Source organism: Crocodylus porosus, unplaced genomic scaffold (assembly GCF_001723895.1).
Source record: "Crocodylus porosus isolate Cpor-Errol unplaced genomic scaffold, CroPor_comp1, whole genome shotgun sequence".
NCBI lineage: Eukaryota > Metazoa > Chordata > Crocodylia > Crocodylidae > Crocodylus > Crocodylus porosus.
The window spans coordinates 45,443,381-45,459,045 of record NW_017728918.1 but is presented as its reverse complement, the minus strand read 5'-3'; the positions used below and the strand labels follow the sequence as shown (position 1 = coordinate 45,459,045).

At 41.0% G+C, this 15,665-nt stretch overlaps 1 protein-coding gene across 2 annotated transcripts in view; it reads left to right on the top strand.

The window, feature by feature from the left end:
- Window positions 1–15,665, top strand: part of LOC109311745 (collagen alpha-1(XXI) chain-like) — a 142,903-nt gene that overhangs the window by 22,364 nt on the left and 104,874 nt on the right. The window contains exons 6-9 of one of the 2 annotated variants that reach the window (XM_019537555.1): window positions 1,865–1,942; window positions 5,153–5,161; window positions 6,352–6,435; window positions 10,333–10,395. In XM_019537555.1, the coding sequence (XP_019393100.1) occupies window positions 1,865–1,942; window positions 5,153–5,161; window positions 6,352–6,435; window positions 10,333–10,395 (234 nt within the window). Of the gene's footprint in view, window positions 1–1,864; window positions 1,943–5,152; window positions 5,162–6,351; window positions 6,436–10,332; window positions 10,396–15,665 lie in introns of those variants that run through there. The other variant, XM_019537556.1, reaches the window with a different exon arrangement.

Below are 15,665 nucleotides of genomic sequence, written 5' to 3'. Positions count from 1 at the left end.
ATTGGATGCTTATCTTGCTGGGATCCTATGACCCCAGCTGACTTCCTGCCCTTTGGGCAGGGGGCTGGACTCGATCTCCCGAGCTCCCTTCCAGCCCTAATGTCTACGAAATCTATGACTTTGGGGGGGTCATGATTGACCACAAGATGAACGTGAGCCTTCAATGTGATGCTACGGCTAGTAAAGTGAGCAAAATGCTGGCTTGCATCCATAGATGCTTCGCAAGCAAATCCCAGGACGTCATTCTCCCCTTGTACTTGGCCTTGGTGAGGCCACAGCTGGAGTACTGCATCCAGTTTTGGGCCCTAAAATTCAAAATGGATGTGAAGAAGCTTGAGAGAATCCAGAGAAGACCCACATGCATGATCAGAGGTCAGGAAGACGGACCTTATGACGAGAGGCTGAGAGCCATGGGACTTTTCAGCCTGGAAAAGCACAGGCTCAGGGGTGATAGCGGGGCAGCTCAGTCTGCCCCGAGGTGCCATGAAGTTGCTGCCAGCACAGAGCTGATGACCGAGCTGTTTAACTTGGTGCAGCTGTTTGCAGCCTGCCTGCTGCTTGCTGTAGCTGCCCAGAACTTGAGCTGGCTACAAACAGCTGTGCTGGGCTCATCACCTCTGTGCTGGGAGCAGGGGAGAGACCAGGGCTGTGCTGCCTCAGGCCCCTCCCCACTGCCCGCTCCGAGATGCACCTGTACGTGTCGGTAAGGAGCTGATGCCAGAGCCTGGCACAGCTGTTTGGAGCCTCCCGGTTCTGGGGAGCTACTGCCAGCCAGGATCCTGGGCTGCTCCCAGCATGCAGCTGGGATGCTGCAAGCCCTGCTGGGAGCAGCCTGGGCACCATGGTTGGCAGCAGCTACCTGGAGCCGGGGCTGGCTGCCGCATGCCAAGGAAAATGTCCTTGCACGCCACGCTCGGCATGCATGCCACAGGTTGCCAACCCCTGGTTTAGACTAACCTGAGAAGAGTGTATTGATTCAGCCTTGGGCTTTTGGACTGTTTACTTAGCCTCAGGGTCAATGTTAGGGCAATGTGGAGAACTTCTACATGTATTACTTTGTAACAATATAACAATTACACTCAAACACCTAATGCACATTCCTAAGTTCCTGCTTACCCGGTAAAGCAGTTAAGTAGTCAATTTGTGGACTTGTAAGTGGAATTTAAGGGCTTATGTTACCAAAAATGATCTAGATTGGGTCCTTTCCAGCAGATGCAAGACTTCATACAAACCTACATTCATGAAGTGTTTCCACTTTACATTGCCTGTACAGGTCTGTAGCACCTATATTTAGGCTTCTGAGTATGTTCAGAAGTGATCCAATTTCAGCAGCTAGGTGCCTAACTCTGTCGTAAGCTCCATTGTGATCCAGATCAGAGCTGAGGCATTGAAAACCGGATAAGTCCAGGAGCCTTTTTGTACCTAGAGTGAACAGCCAACTCCACCCATTATTCTGATCAAAATTTTGAGATAAGCTTTCACAGTACCTTAGGTATGAGTGGGATTGGCACTATACAGGGGCTTTTGTATGGTTTGTCTTATTCTGCCTAACCAGTCAAACAAGCAAGCAAAACAACCCCAGCCAAACAAAACAAAAAAATAAGATAAAGCATTAAGAGTTTAGGGAAGCTTCTTTCTTTTTCCTCTGTGCTTTTAATCTGTACACGAGTTGACAGGAACAGCAAGGCTAGCATCCTATAAATACAACCTCTCATGATGTATAGAATTTATGGCTTTAAAGATATTTTTGTTTGCTTATGTTGTCAACTGAGACTATTTAAGAAAACTACATCTAAGGTAATGTCATCTCCAGTGATCAATATTTAAAATTTTCTGAACAATTTTCTTTGTTTTTGAATTATAGTTTGATATACAGAAACTAAGAATCTATTGTGACCCAGAACAAAATAATCGAGAAACTGCTTGTGAAATCCCAGGATTTGTGAGTATGATGGATAAGCTTTCAAAAATCATTTGACTTTTTTTTCTAAATGATTAATAGAGTTATCTTTAATTATGGCCTTTGAAAGAAACTAACATTTCTGCATTTATACCACTATTGTAAGAAACTTGCTTTGGGACTTGGAGGAACATCTGCTAGAATATTCAAATAGGTGATACATTTTTAAAACAGTATTGCTTACTGTAAGATGTAAATATGAAGTCATTGCAAAGAGATCTGAGTCTTGTGTGACAAGCGCTTTGAGATATACATTGCCTTAAGTTCTGCCTATCATATGAGCTACACACTTTAAGTGCACAGTATTTTTTACTATTGTATGCATCGGTAACTCCCTTACTTTATCAAATCCATTATCTGTCTAACAGAACTGTATTTTTAGTCTTCCCATTTAGAATTTCCCATCAGAAGTAATGCCACTTGAGGAAGGGATTGACTCCATTAAGGCCAGGCTTTCATACAATCCATTCTGAACAAAACAATTGAAATCCATGGCCTATTATAATCAAGATTAATACAGGGCAGGGAGCAATGGAGTCCCTCCAGCCCTCTCTTTGCTCAGTTGCTTAAGGCATGTTGTCATACTGTTTGAGTGAGCTAGGGAGGTCACTAGCCTCATGTTGGAAATGTGCCAGGTCTACTAGTTACTGCTCTGTGTGGACTATGGGTATAGACAAACATTATGTTTTGATCACCCTAACCTAGCTTAGGGTGATCTAAATAGCTGAGTATCCAATCATTCGCAGGGTTTGGGTTAAAATGGTACACCTGATATAAAGTTAGTTCTCATCTAATGAGAACTGTACATCAGCATGGGTTAATTTGATCTAAACTGGGTTAACCCAGCCCAACAAATGTATACAAGTGTCCCCAGTACAGCCCCAAAGCTGAGGGAGCCCAGTTGCTCCAGAGCCCTGAAACTGTGCTGTTTTAACACTTTGTGACCCTGACTGGGCTATTTTTACCTCATCCCAAGATCCTGTAGTTTATTTTTTGGTGCAGAGATAGGACGTGTCCATCATCTCCCCAACAGCAGCTCCGTGCCATTCTTTAGCATTTAATAGAGCAAGCAGCAAGTGGGCAGTGTGTATTTTTTGAAGTTGCATTCCCTAGCATGGACAGTGTAGATATGCCCTTAAAATTCATTATAAATTGAAATGTTGGTTGTTTATGTATGTAAGTCTAAAAACATAGGCCACAATTGGATGTGCAGGGGTGTGCCCTTGCAGCAGCAAAAATAGCGGCACATATGTGCTGCTAATTTTTGCAAGCGTATGCTTCTGCATGTATGCTTTGTTGAGGGACAGATTGTCCCGCTTCAGGCAAACTGCCCTTGCCTGGCTCTTCTGGGCTCCTGGTGTGCTGGAGGAGCCAGGGTACAACTGCAGGAGTGTTTCCCTGAAGGATTGAACCTCCATGTCTTCTGTTGCATGCTTCTGTCACATATGCCACCCTGCTTTCTTTTCGGATTTCCTGGTAGCAAATTTTGGCTCCATGCTGCACATTTGCAGCATTGGGCACATTTTTAATGTCCCCTGCATGTGGTTTGTGACACCACAAAGAGGTTTGCGGCCTCACAAACCACATATGCCTGCATATTTGGATGCAGCCATGAGGGCTATGTTGTCTAAAGCACTCAGAACCCATGGTTTGGGCCAGATTTGCAAAACTGTTCAACTCCCATTTGAAAATCAGGTAAGGGCTTGATTTACAGAAGTCCTCACTACTAAGAAGCTCCTGGTATGACGCATGTGGACAGATTTTCAAATTGGCTAAACACCCAAATGCTGAGTTTTCTTTTTCAAAATATGACAGATAATTTGGTGTCCAAACTCACCTGAATTAGAGTTAAGGAGCTGCCCTTGTCCGTATTTTAAAAACTATATTTTGCATGTTTTGGTGCTAAAGAGAATACTGAGGAAAATGTGATGCTGTAGCCAGTTTTGAAGAAATTAGAAAGGTGCAGATTTTCAGTGTCCAGATATTTATATATATTTTTCTTTCCTCCTTTGTAACCCCACAACTGATTTCAGTTTGTATGCAATCAGTTAAGGCCAATTTTCAATAGCATGCACATTGGAGTCAGAAGGACTTAATTTACCAATAGATACCAAATAAGCGGTTGGGTATGGACCTGTTTTGAAAATGTTTAGCCATATGCATCATAATGGGAGCTGCTGGGTTTTGAATGCTCTTGTAAATTTTGGCATTGAGGTTTACAACATGTTTAAATTTAGATAAATTGATTGAAGGAGTATTTAATATTAACAGCTCATTAATGGGATACAGAAAGTAAACAAATGAAAACCATCACATTTACGTTATCAGTAGTTTGGCAAGAATGAGGTGGAAAATACTGTTTTTTGCCAGTCAGTTTCATGTGCTTTTGATGTAAATTAACTTTAACTGTGAAACCTTGATGAAAACAAAAATTTTGGGTCACATCTGAAGACACAATTAAAGGATAGATGGATTTTGACCATATTCCCTCGGTTTCTAATTGTGTCGTAATTCATAAATTGAGCTAGGTTGCTCAGCACTTGCATGGGAAATCTGCTGTAAGCAATGCTGATTAATGATGTTGGTTATTCACTAAGTGAGGGTACGCCATAATTCTCAGCTAAAATAGCTCAGGACACATCATTCTGTAATATTGCAAGTCCTGGAGACTTGTTTTAAGTTATTCAAGTCTTAAGATTGTGAATGGGCCCTCTGCAGTCAGATGGGAATGAATGAAAAAGCAAACTCCCTTGCACCTGCAGAGGATTTACCCAGACTTTGAGTCCTGTAGGATCTGTGATGCCACACAATGATACATTGTGGGTATATCTTTATTGAATGAGGAAAAATCAAGGTAGTTTATTTTATTGACACCTTAACTCCTTGAAGAACATCTTACATGAACTGTTCATTGACAGTATAAAACTGAGGTGGTTACCTCATTTTTAATTTTAACTTTGTAGTTTGCTTTAAAATTCCCACTAAACATTGTTTGAAAAGTTCCCAGAGGTACACTGATTTCATGTGCTTTAGTAGTAACTTCACATACATTGAATGATATGGGAAATCTTGCATTAAGGCTATTAGCTACAGGCCAGAATTTATGAAGTATTTTTAGCACTTGTTAGAAACATGTTGATTTTTGCTTCTCACATATTCCTATACTCTTATACTGTGTTTCTTTTATTTCAGAATGGAGAGGTAGGCTTGATCACAAACCACTCAGATTGAATTTAAGGTAGTATTTATCTTTTTGTAAACTCTATTATTTTACCATTTGGGAATATGCAGCTTATTCTGAGAAATGGAAAAAGGTTTGAAAAACTTAAAAGCATTATAATTTGATTAATCAGAACTATATTATTAGTGAACAAAACTGTCAGTGCTGCGTGTGTAAAAGGAAGCATCTTCTCCTAAACTCTCATTTAGGTATTGGGGAAAAGTAACCTTATTTTGGCAGAGGTAAGAAAAAATAGCTGCCAGTAACTCTAGTTCAGCTACAGATTATCACTATTTCTGAGGCAAATAAAACATATTTCAGTTATGGAATCCATCAAGATTACTCTAAGAATTCTTTTTCGAGACCCCCCTTTTTAAAGCCAGTATTATTCCAGATCAAGGTGTAGAAGTTCAGTACTCAAAAAAAAAAAAAAAAAATATATGAAGTGTTAATTTAAATACAAAATCTACTAGTTTATATCTGAGAATCTCAATTTTCAGGTTTTTTTTATAACTTTGATGTCTGCTGTGTGGAAGACATTCATTCATTCATTCATTCATTCATCATAAGGGATAATAAGCCCGGTTTTTATCTGAGTTAACCCAGTTTTATACTGGTGTAACTAAGTTTACTTTGTATACTTCTGACATTTACCAGCGTAAATTTGGGGAAGCCGAGGCCCAGCATTTTTAAGTAAAGTGTATTTTATAAGTTATTTTAGATGCTTTACTGAAGCAAGCAACCACACTGATTACTTGTTTTACAGTAACTACAAATGCATCACAAATGCTACCTAGTGTGATGTATTTAATGGATGTTTTGGATGTTAATTTTAAATTATTTTAAAGATGACTATTAGATTATTCATACATTTTGTGAGGATTTAGTCATAAGACTTGTCTAGAGGTGGAAAAGGGGAAATCTTATTATAGATGCCTGGAGCAAAGCCATCACTACTTAAAACATAAACTTGACTATTCTGATCAGATAAGTGGAGTTTCAAGAGCTTTGAGGTATAAATGAACAGGTTAATTCTTTGTTGATGTTTTATGTAGCCAGGTTTGGATGATTGCTGCAAAAATATTCGCAAAAGTTCATTTCCAGTCTCTATGGCAAAAGGTGAATTTAATGTTTGTGTGTTTATATTGATGATTGATTTTATTTCTGGTAGTGCAAGAATGGCCCTAGTGATGTGGGTTCCACGCCAGCTCCATGTGTATGTCCTCCAGGAAAGCAAGGACCTCCTGGTGCTAAAGTAAGTAAACATCTTTTTTTTGGTCTCTTTTATTTTGCCTTTTCATGTTGCATGGTTACTATGTGAGGGTGCAATCACACCGGGCTCAGTTCTGCTCTCACCGGAGCTAGTGAGAGTGGATAAGTGGGTAAAGCAGTCAGGCTATGACAGGTTACCAAAATAACTTTTGGATACTGTATTTACCTGACTCCAAGCTTATTTCAAATTTAATGTCGACCCCCCCCCCCAAATAATTAGATTCTATACGTTGGATTCTATAAATTTGTTATAACTTTCCATGTATAAAATCCAATATTTGGAGGATTTTCCTGAATTTGTGTCTTTTTTTCCATCCCCCTCCCTGCTACAGAGGAGCAGGTGGCAGGGGCAAGTGGCAGGAGGGGGCAAGTGGCCTGACCCTCACACATGCAAGTGGCCTCTTCCTCTTGCCTGCACCCCCAGCATCTGGCTCCATCCCTTGTGATGACTCTGCTCCCTGCTGCCTGCATCCCTGGTGCCTGTCCTCCCTCCCATTGCTTACTGTCATTCATGGCTCTGGCCTCATTCCAGACCTGGGCAGAGAGAACATGGTATCTCTGGCCATGGCCTGACCACACAGCAGTGGTTGCAGTAGCAGTTCTGGAACACTAGAACTACTGCCATTGCTGCTGTATGGCTGGATGGAAGAAAGGCCCAGAGTCAGCAAAGACCAAGTCAGGGAACTTCTCGTGGGACTAGACTTGTTTAAATCAGCAGGTCCTGATGATCTCCACCCCAGAGTGCTGAGGGAATTATCAGAGGTCATTGCGGAACCCCTCGCACAACTTTATGAGCACTTGTGGTGCTCTGGCGAGGTACCAGAGGACGGGAAAAGGGCCAATGTGGTCCCCATTTTCAAAAAAGGGAGGAACGAGGACCCAGGAAACTACAGGCCTATTAGTTTTACCTCAGTCCTGGGGAAGCTCTTTGAGAGAATTTTCCAGGAGCACATCTGTGAGGGACCAGCAGGGGAGATCATGCTTAGGGGCAACCAACATGTGCTTATTCAAGGCAGGTCCTATCAGACCAACCTGGTGGCCTTCTATGACCAGGTCACAAAATCCTTGGATGCAGGTGTCACGGTGGACATAGTCTTTCTGGACCTTAGGAAGGCCTTCGAAACTCTCTCTCACTCCATTCTCATTAAAAAATTAGGCGATTGTGGCGTCGAGGCCTACACAGTCAGATGGGTCGCAAATTGGCTGGAGGGCTGCACCCAGAGAGTTGCGGTGGACAGGTCTTATTCAACCTGGAAGGATGTGGGCAGTGGGGTCCCCCAGGGCATGGTGCTCGGGCCCGCACTGTTTAATGTCTTCATAAACAACTCGGAGGAGGGGGTGAAAAGCACCTTGTTCAAATTTGCAGATGACACTAAGATGTGGGGAGATGTGGGCATGCTGGAGGAGAGTGACAGACTGCAACTAGATCTGGACAGGCTACAGAGATGGGCAGATGAGAATAGGATGGGTTTCAGTACTGACAAGCGCAAGGTATTGCACCTAGGGAGGAAGAACCAGCAGCATACGTACAGGCTGGGGAACTCCCTTGTCATCAATACAGAGGCAGAAAAGGATCTTGGTGTCATTATTGATTCCAAAATGAACATGGGCCATCAATGTGGGGATGTGGTCAGAAGGGCTAACCACACTGTGTCATGCATCCACAGATGCATCATGAGCAGGTCCAAGGAGGTGATCCTCCCCCTCTATGCAACACTGGTCAGGCCACAACTGGATTACTGCATCCAGTTCTGGGTGCCGCACTTTAGGAGGGTTGTGTACAGCATGGAGAGGGTCCAGAGGAGAGCCACTTGCATGATCAGGGGACAGCAGGGCAGGCCATATGAGCGGAGGCTACGGGACCTGAACCTGTTCAGCCTCTACAAGAGAAGACCGAGAAGGGATCTGGTGGTGTCTACAAAGTGGCCAAGGGGGACCAGCAGGCATTGGGAGAGTCCCTGTTCCCCCGAGCGCTCCCGGGAGCGACAAGGAGTAACAGCTATAAGTTGACTGAGAGTAGATTCAGGCTAGATATCAGGAGGCACTACTTCACAGTCAGGGCGGCTAGAATTTGGAACCAACTTCCAAGGGAAGCGGTGCTCGCTCCTACCTTGGGGGTCTTCAAAAGGAGGCTAGATAATCACCTAGCCGGGGTTGTTTGACCCCAGCAATCTTTCCTGCCCGTGGCAGGGGTCGGACTTGATGATCTACTTAGGTCCCTTCCAACCCTACCAACTGTGAAACTATGAAGAGCTATCACATGCTCTGGGCTGGAATGAGGTCAGAGCTGTGACTGACTATAAGCAGTGGGGGGGGATAAGCATGGAGGCAGAGGCTGTGGATGGTAGGTGAGGGAGTGGGCAGAGGCAGCTGCTGTATCTGACTCTGACTCCAATATTGAGCCCCTGCTGGGGCCAAAGTCAGAGCTGCAGCAGGTGTCTGCCACCCCCAGCCCCCATCTTAAATCCAGGGTAAGATTTTGAATGGGAAGAAAAATTTTCATATTGATTTTTTGAGTAAATATGATAAATATATATTTTAATAGGCAAGTGTTTGTACTTTTGCACGTGATTTTCTAGTTTGTATCTAACAAATAATCTCACACCCTGAAGTTCATTGTTTAACACGGAAATGCTTAAGATTAAAAAAAATCTGCTTTTAATGATTTCTCAATTTTTTTCCCTAATTTTATTTTAATTAAAAATAGTTACTTGGGGAAGTTAATTTGGGCCCTTGTAACTTCTGTGTTCCCTGTCAAGTCCTGGAGCTATAGTGAGGGCTGGAATCTGCTCTAGTGTCACTAATAGAATAGACTCAAATTTTGGCTGCTGCCTTTCAGAATGAATATATTGCAAATGCTAGCTTACCTCTTCCAAACCAATAAGAAAATCTAAATTGCTAATGACTCTTTACAAATTATATGTGATGATATGATGGGATGCTGTTAATCACCGAGTTTGTTATTGCGTTTTCTCACTCTGTGTCAAAAGATGACTTTCACAGTCAAACTAAGTTTTAGATCACCATTTGTGATATAATCTCTAAATCTTCATCAGCTGTACTGATTCTTTAATTGGAACAGAATTTATAATATATGATGCTGAACAAAATCCCGTTTACTGATGATCAAAATTTCCTGAAAAAGTAAATGTGTTGGGGCCATTCATATTTCTTTTAAGGTCAATGGACTTTATGCAGGGAGTGGGATGTTTTTTCTCTTATAAAAAACAAACAAACAAAAAACCCACAGAAGATGAAAATGCAGTGAATAAGGTGTTTTTTACTTTCTCATCATAAACATGACCTTTGAGGAACGGTAACTTTCTTTTCCTCTATGAGCATGATTCAAAAACTCCCCCAGTGGAATCATTGGAAAAAAACCTTGGCCCTGTGTAAGCATTGGACCAAGTCCTGAAGAGAAGGTATAAAAGGAGAATCTCCTTTGATTAAAAGGCTTTAAATATGTCCATAGTGCTTTTTACTTTTATTGAGTTTTTTGGCTTTAAAAGTAAGCATCTGTTAAATCCTGGCTCAGGGTGGTATTGCTAAATTAATACCTATTAATGGCAGTTTTGTCATGCATTTTGTTTTCATGCTTTATAAATTAAATATAGGATATAATATACGGGACCAGTCTTCCAAGCCTTACATACAAGTCAATGGCAGTTTCCCCATGGAGAGATTATTGGACCAGGCACTTTGCCTGATAGGAATGTCCATAAAAGTTGTCTGGGCTTGCAGCCAGTGGTTTATGGAACATTGTCCCTTGAAGGCCTAGTTTCCCAAGTAGAAATGTGCTAGGGTAAAGGTTCCTTTATGCTAATTATAAACTTCTGTTTCTTATATCTTTGTGCACTGATGCATAACTATTCTGCTACAGGGGGATCCTGGACAACCTGGGAACCATGGTTATCCTGGACAACCTGGTCCAGATGGTAAGCCTGTGAGTACTAAAAACTTAGTCATATACAGTACTGTAAATGCAAAACTAACATGAAAGGGGGGAGACAGTACCAAAATCTCAAGTTAAAATAATGGATTTTGGTGCTAGGCCAATCAATTCTAGGCCAAGCCGCATCAGAACTTAATGAAAGTATTTTGATTGTGGTAGTCTAAATGTCATAGAAATTATACCATGAAACACTGCTCTGAACTGAAACTCAATATATACACACAATTGTTTTTGGGAGAAGGTTGAATCTAGAACTCAGATTTTGAAGTGATTTCTCTGTATTTAATTTGAGAACATCTGTTCCTCTTTCTTTGTTCATTATGATAATACTATGGCTTTTTGTTCTTTTGGAGAAAAGTGTGAGATTTCTTGTACAAGCATCTGAGATTTAAGAAAAAAGGTATTGCTTTGTGTCATTTTTCATATATTGGCTTGTCACAAGTCCTCCTTTCAAGTGACTAGTTTATGTCTCTACCTCTTTTAAAGGTGGGAACCTGTGATCCGGTCACTCTGTTTGGGCTGCACACCAGTTGCAAGCCATGTTGCATATTGAACCAATCATCACTGGCATCTGTTGAAATACGTTGCTGCCATGGGCTTAGAGTGAGGAGCTCTAGTATTATACAGTGAAACACAAGTAGACTCTTCAGAAGGCAGGGTGGTACCTTAGAGACTCTAGAATTGACCAGACAATTGATGTCAAATCGGTGTTTGTTTATTTTTTTTCATGTAGGAATTGCCCCTTCCTGCCAATGTAGAGAGCAGAGGGGCGCTGTAAGCAGGTGATGGCTTATATGGTGTTGATGAATAGGGCTTTCTATACTTACAATGCAATCTTAAAATTGCAGCTACTCAAATTAGCAGTTGTACTTGGACTTTGCTGCAATACTAACAGTGACGAGGACAACAGAATTCTGGTCATTCCTTAATACCCCTAGCTTGAACAGATTGGATGTATCATTAATAATCTCCAATTCCTTCTGGAAAATGACAACTACCTCAAGGTAGCCAAGAGGGAAGGGTTGGGGGAGAGGGACGAAAACTAGGTCTTACAGGTGTTCTTCCCAAACTCAAATGACATCTCTCCAGCAAGACTACCTAATTCCAGTTCTCATCAAGTCCTCAGACCCAGATACCTTTCTACAGATACAGGTGCCAACTGTACCCCCACATTGGTATAAACCATATCATCTCTAAACATACAAATTGTATCATCTAGAGTTCATTCACCTGCTCTGCTACCAGTGCCATTATCTGTTTACAGTGCCCCTCTGTTGTCTACGCTGGAGAGGTGGGACAATCCCTATGTACAAACATGAATGGATGTTGATCTGACATCAGTTCCAGAAACCCACAAAAACCTGTGGCAGAACACTTGAGCCTCCTTGGACATTTCCCTCACTGCCCTCAGGGAAGCTGTCTTTAAACAACAATGCTTTAAAAATTGACTTGAATGTGAAATTGCGGAACAAGAAATCATCCACAGGCTGGATTGTGTTAAGCATGGTCTCAACAATGACTAGGTAAAGCTCTCTCATTATCTGGTCTAGCTGTTAACTCCAACTTTTTACCACTAAGTCCTTTTATTGGTTAACTGCCTTGTTTATACATATTGATCTCTTAGGCCTCCTTGTTTCCTTTCTCAACAGTGCCTCCACCCTCTGTCCCTTTTCTTTGTATTTAAATTCCTTTCTACTAAAAATGCAAGAGGCAGTAACTTTTGTGGATGATACCAGCTGCATGGTTAGTACATAAACACTTTTGGGTATCACAGTACACTTCCTTATTTCTCTTGGCTCTTCACAACAGTATCACTTTAACACTGCTTTCTACTATACAGAAAAGCCAAAGCCACCAAACTATATCTGGTAACCTTTTCACTGGGTAGGAGTAATAATGTCAGTTGTGATGGGCCCCTTTCAGGAATTAAGATACCTTAATGCATGCTAATAGTGATATTGTTGTTAAATGATTCATGATGATAATAAACAACTTGTATATGCTGCCACTAAAGCAGGAGTTGTCTGAAACCCATCTTAAATTGAAATGTGTAATTAACAAAAATTGACGATGTATTGGAAACTAATGAAGACATCACAAATTAAGAATAAGGCTATAATGCAATGAACTGAATAAATGGAAGGTGTTTATCAGGACCCTACAAGTCCAGTCTTACCTCAATTCAGTGACCATGTGGAATAGGAGACAAACACCATGTTCTTAAAATATGCCGAATGAAAATCCACAAACTTGTTCGCGTTTCAAATACTATTGACAATAAAAATAGAAAGAGAATTGGAAACATGAGTGAAAATTTCCATAGAGGAAAAAAGATTTACTTTAGAAAAGACAACAGAATTCATGCAGAGGTATTGTCATGGAGTAAGATGATGACTTTTATGGTTCTAGTTATACTTCAAGTAGGAATGTTGTATTAATTCTGGGCCATTTTACTACCAGATATGCACAAACAAGAATTAATTCAGAGGAAGTCTTTCAGTTCTGCTGTATGTATGGAGCTGTAATTCTTCTGAGAAGGAACTGAGACTTGCTATGAATTGTTTCCCAAATTCCAAACAGCTTTGGAGGAAAAATGCAAAAAAAATTGCAAAATTCAGTGCAAGAGAGACTGCTAATAGAATATTAGTATGGTGGAAGAGCTGGTTCTTCTAATCTTCAAATACTGATAATTTACCAACCTTTAGAAATGGTATCACACCAAAACTGTTTTTACAACAACTCAAATTTTGTAGAAATTGATGTCCGAATAAAAATCTTGTTCTTTTTTTTCCAAACGCTGTTGAATTAAAAGATAAGTAATTGTATTATTCAAAAAGCTACTGATTAAGTAAATCCTCTGCAACTTTACTGTGGCTATAGTAAGTGACTTGGCTTTTATCTTTATTACTTTTTAGTATTACCTGAGAATTTTTGTTTTGTTTTGCCTGAAAGGGCAGTCATTTTTATGGATTAATTAAAGGACTTAAATTTGTATTTTTGCTAAGTTTTAAAAGTGATGGTAGTAAATTTGATGTCCAGGTCAGCTATATATGGAAAGAGTGAAATTTATACTTGTACAGTATGCAGTTCCAAACAACTTATGAATTTTGCCAATTACATAGAAAAGGCTCCATGCAGCACTTCATAAAATGTCCAAATTTTTACTTTGGTTGCTTAGTAACATTTTGGCCATGTACTAAGGGTAACAGATGGTTGATATAATTATGGTGATTCCTTTTGGGAGTGGTGTTACGATGAAGAAAAATTGTACAATAAAGATACTTATTTTCAGGAATTGAAAAATAAATTTGGTCTAAAATATAACACTTGGTATATTAAGTCCCGAAGGAATCTGATAATAGGAATGGCAATCCATTATAACTTCAAGTTTTCAGCATCTCCAAAAGCTGAGATTCTCATGTCTCCTGTGGTCTATAATATGAACCTCTGTGGCTTGTAGGAAACTTCAGTTTATAGCCTTTTGGGCAGCCCTTTTACCTCAATGCAACAAAATTTCAGTGGTCATTATCTTGAAAACCGGTAGAGCAAGATCTAATTATAGTCACTGAAACCCTGGAATCCCAAATTTCAATTGTTTATAAAGCATTACTTTCTTTTAGAAGTGCATAAGTATATTGCCTACTGAAACTGAAATCAATAGAAACAGAGTAAAAAAATTCATGGGACATGAATAATCTCAGCCTTTGGAGATGCTGGAAACCTGAGGTCTCATTGATTTCCTGGGCTCTTATTCCTATTGTAACACTCCTTCTGGACTTATTTGGAATAATTTTGTTTTTTAAATCATGGATATCCCCTATGCATCCCTGTAGTGTTTTTAACATAGCCCTTAGCAAAAGCATGGCATTTTCAGTGCCACCCACTTTACTCCAAGGGTAATGCAGCTTTTGAGTATTCCAAAGTCCACATGGCTTTTGGGAGAAGGGGCTGTAGCATGTGAGATTTTCCAGGGTTAGGTTTAATATAGCTAACTCACATACCAATAGTAGTGAGGCTGTGGCATCTTGGGGCATTTATAGATTTGCTCTGGGATGGGGGGAGGGAGGGGACTTTAATTAGCTTGGTTCCAAGAGCCCCTCTGATTAAAGCTCCTGGAGTGTCACATGTCTCAGTATCCCTACTCTGAAAAATGGCAGCAAGGGCACTTGAACTAAAGCTCATAGAACAAACTTCAGTTAAAGTGATCCCGCTGCCACTTTTCGGCATGGAGGTGCTGATGCACATGACATGGGAGTCTGCTACAGCATAGTAATTACCATGTTCATTTAATCAAATCTGCTATGATGTGCTGGACATGTATAGGTGTCCTCAAGGCAGGCAGTATGAAAGCCTAGGATCCTGGATACTTAGTTGAAGCCCAGACTGCCACAGTTATATTCATCACTTCCTAAACAAGCTACATTTAAGCAACTATCTCAAAGCCTGTATGGGCTGCTGTCACACTCAGACTGACAAATAGACATAGGTTCAAATCTAGCTACCCTTACTGGGCTACACTTATCTGTAAAAGTGGCAGGTCGAGTCACTTTTGTGTACTGTAGATCCTGTTTCTCCCTCTGCTTCCTGGGAAGGTGTGTAACTCCATGGGGAGAGGCTTTCCCTGTTAAAGATCCATTATAGACTAGCCTTGCTGGCCACATCCATGTAAGAGCAGACATTTGTTTCCCTGGGGGCAAGTAGCAACAGCATACCTTGTGCCACTGCTACTTATCCCTGGGGAATTGCAATGCCACGTGTGCTGTGGTGCTCAGCAGGTTACCCTGGGTGGGGTGGAGGAGGCTGTGGCCAGCAACTGTGTTGGCCCCAAAAAAGCTTACCTGGCATCCTGGGGGCCTTGGGGAGTTGCAGCCATGGCTCCAGTCAGCTAGACTCTGGTTTTGTGGGGCACACAGATCTCCCAGGGTCAGAAAACTCCCGGAGGTTACAAGGTAGCAGCGTGGGGAATACCTTACTGTGCGATGTGTGGCACTGCAGATGTGGCTGCAGTGCCATGTACTACACATCCGTGCTTGTCTGAACGTGGCCTTTGATGCCATTTTGCTTCAAGCTTCTGATGAAAGATATTCTAATATGAGTGTCCACTCAGTGGCTGCCAGAATTTGAGCCCATATAATTTATTCATAGAATACTAATGATGTATTATGCAACTAGATTTCCAGAAATTGAATGTTTGTATAAAAGTACCAGTTTTGAGACATTTTGTTTTTTAAAGTATTAAACGTCTTATTGCACTTTTTTTT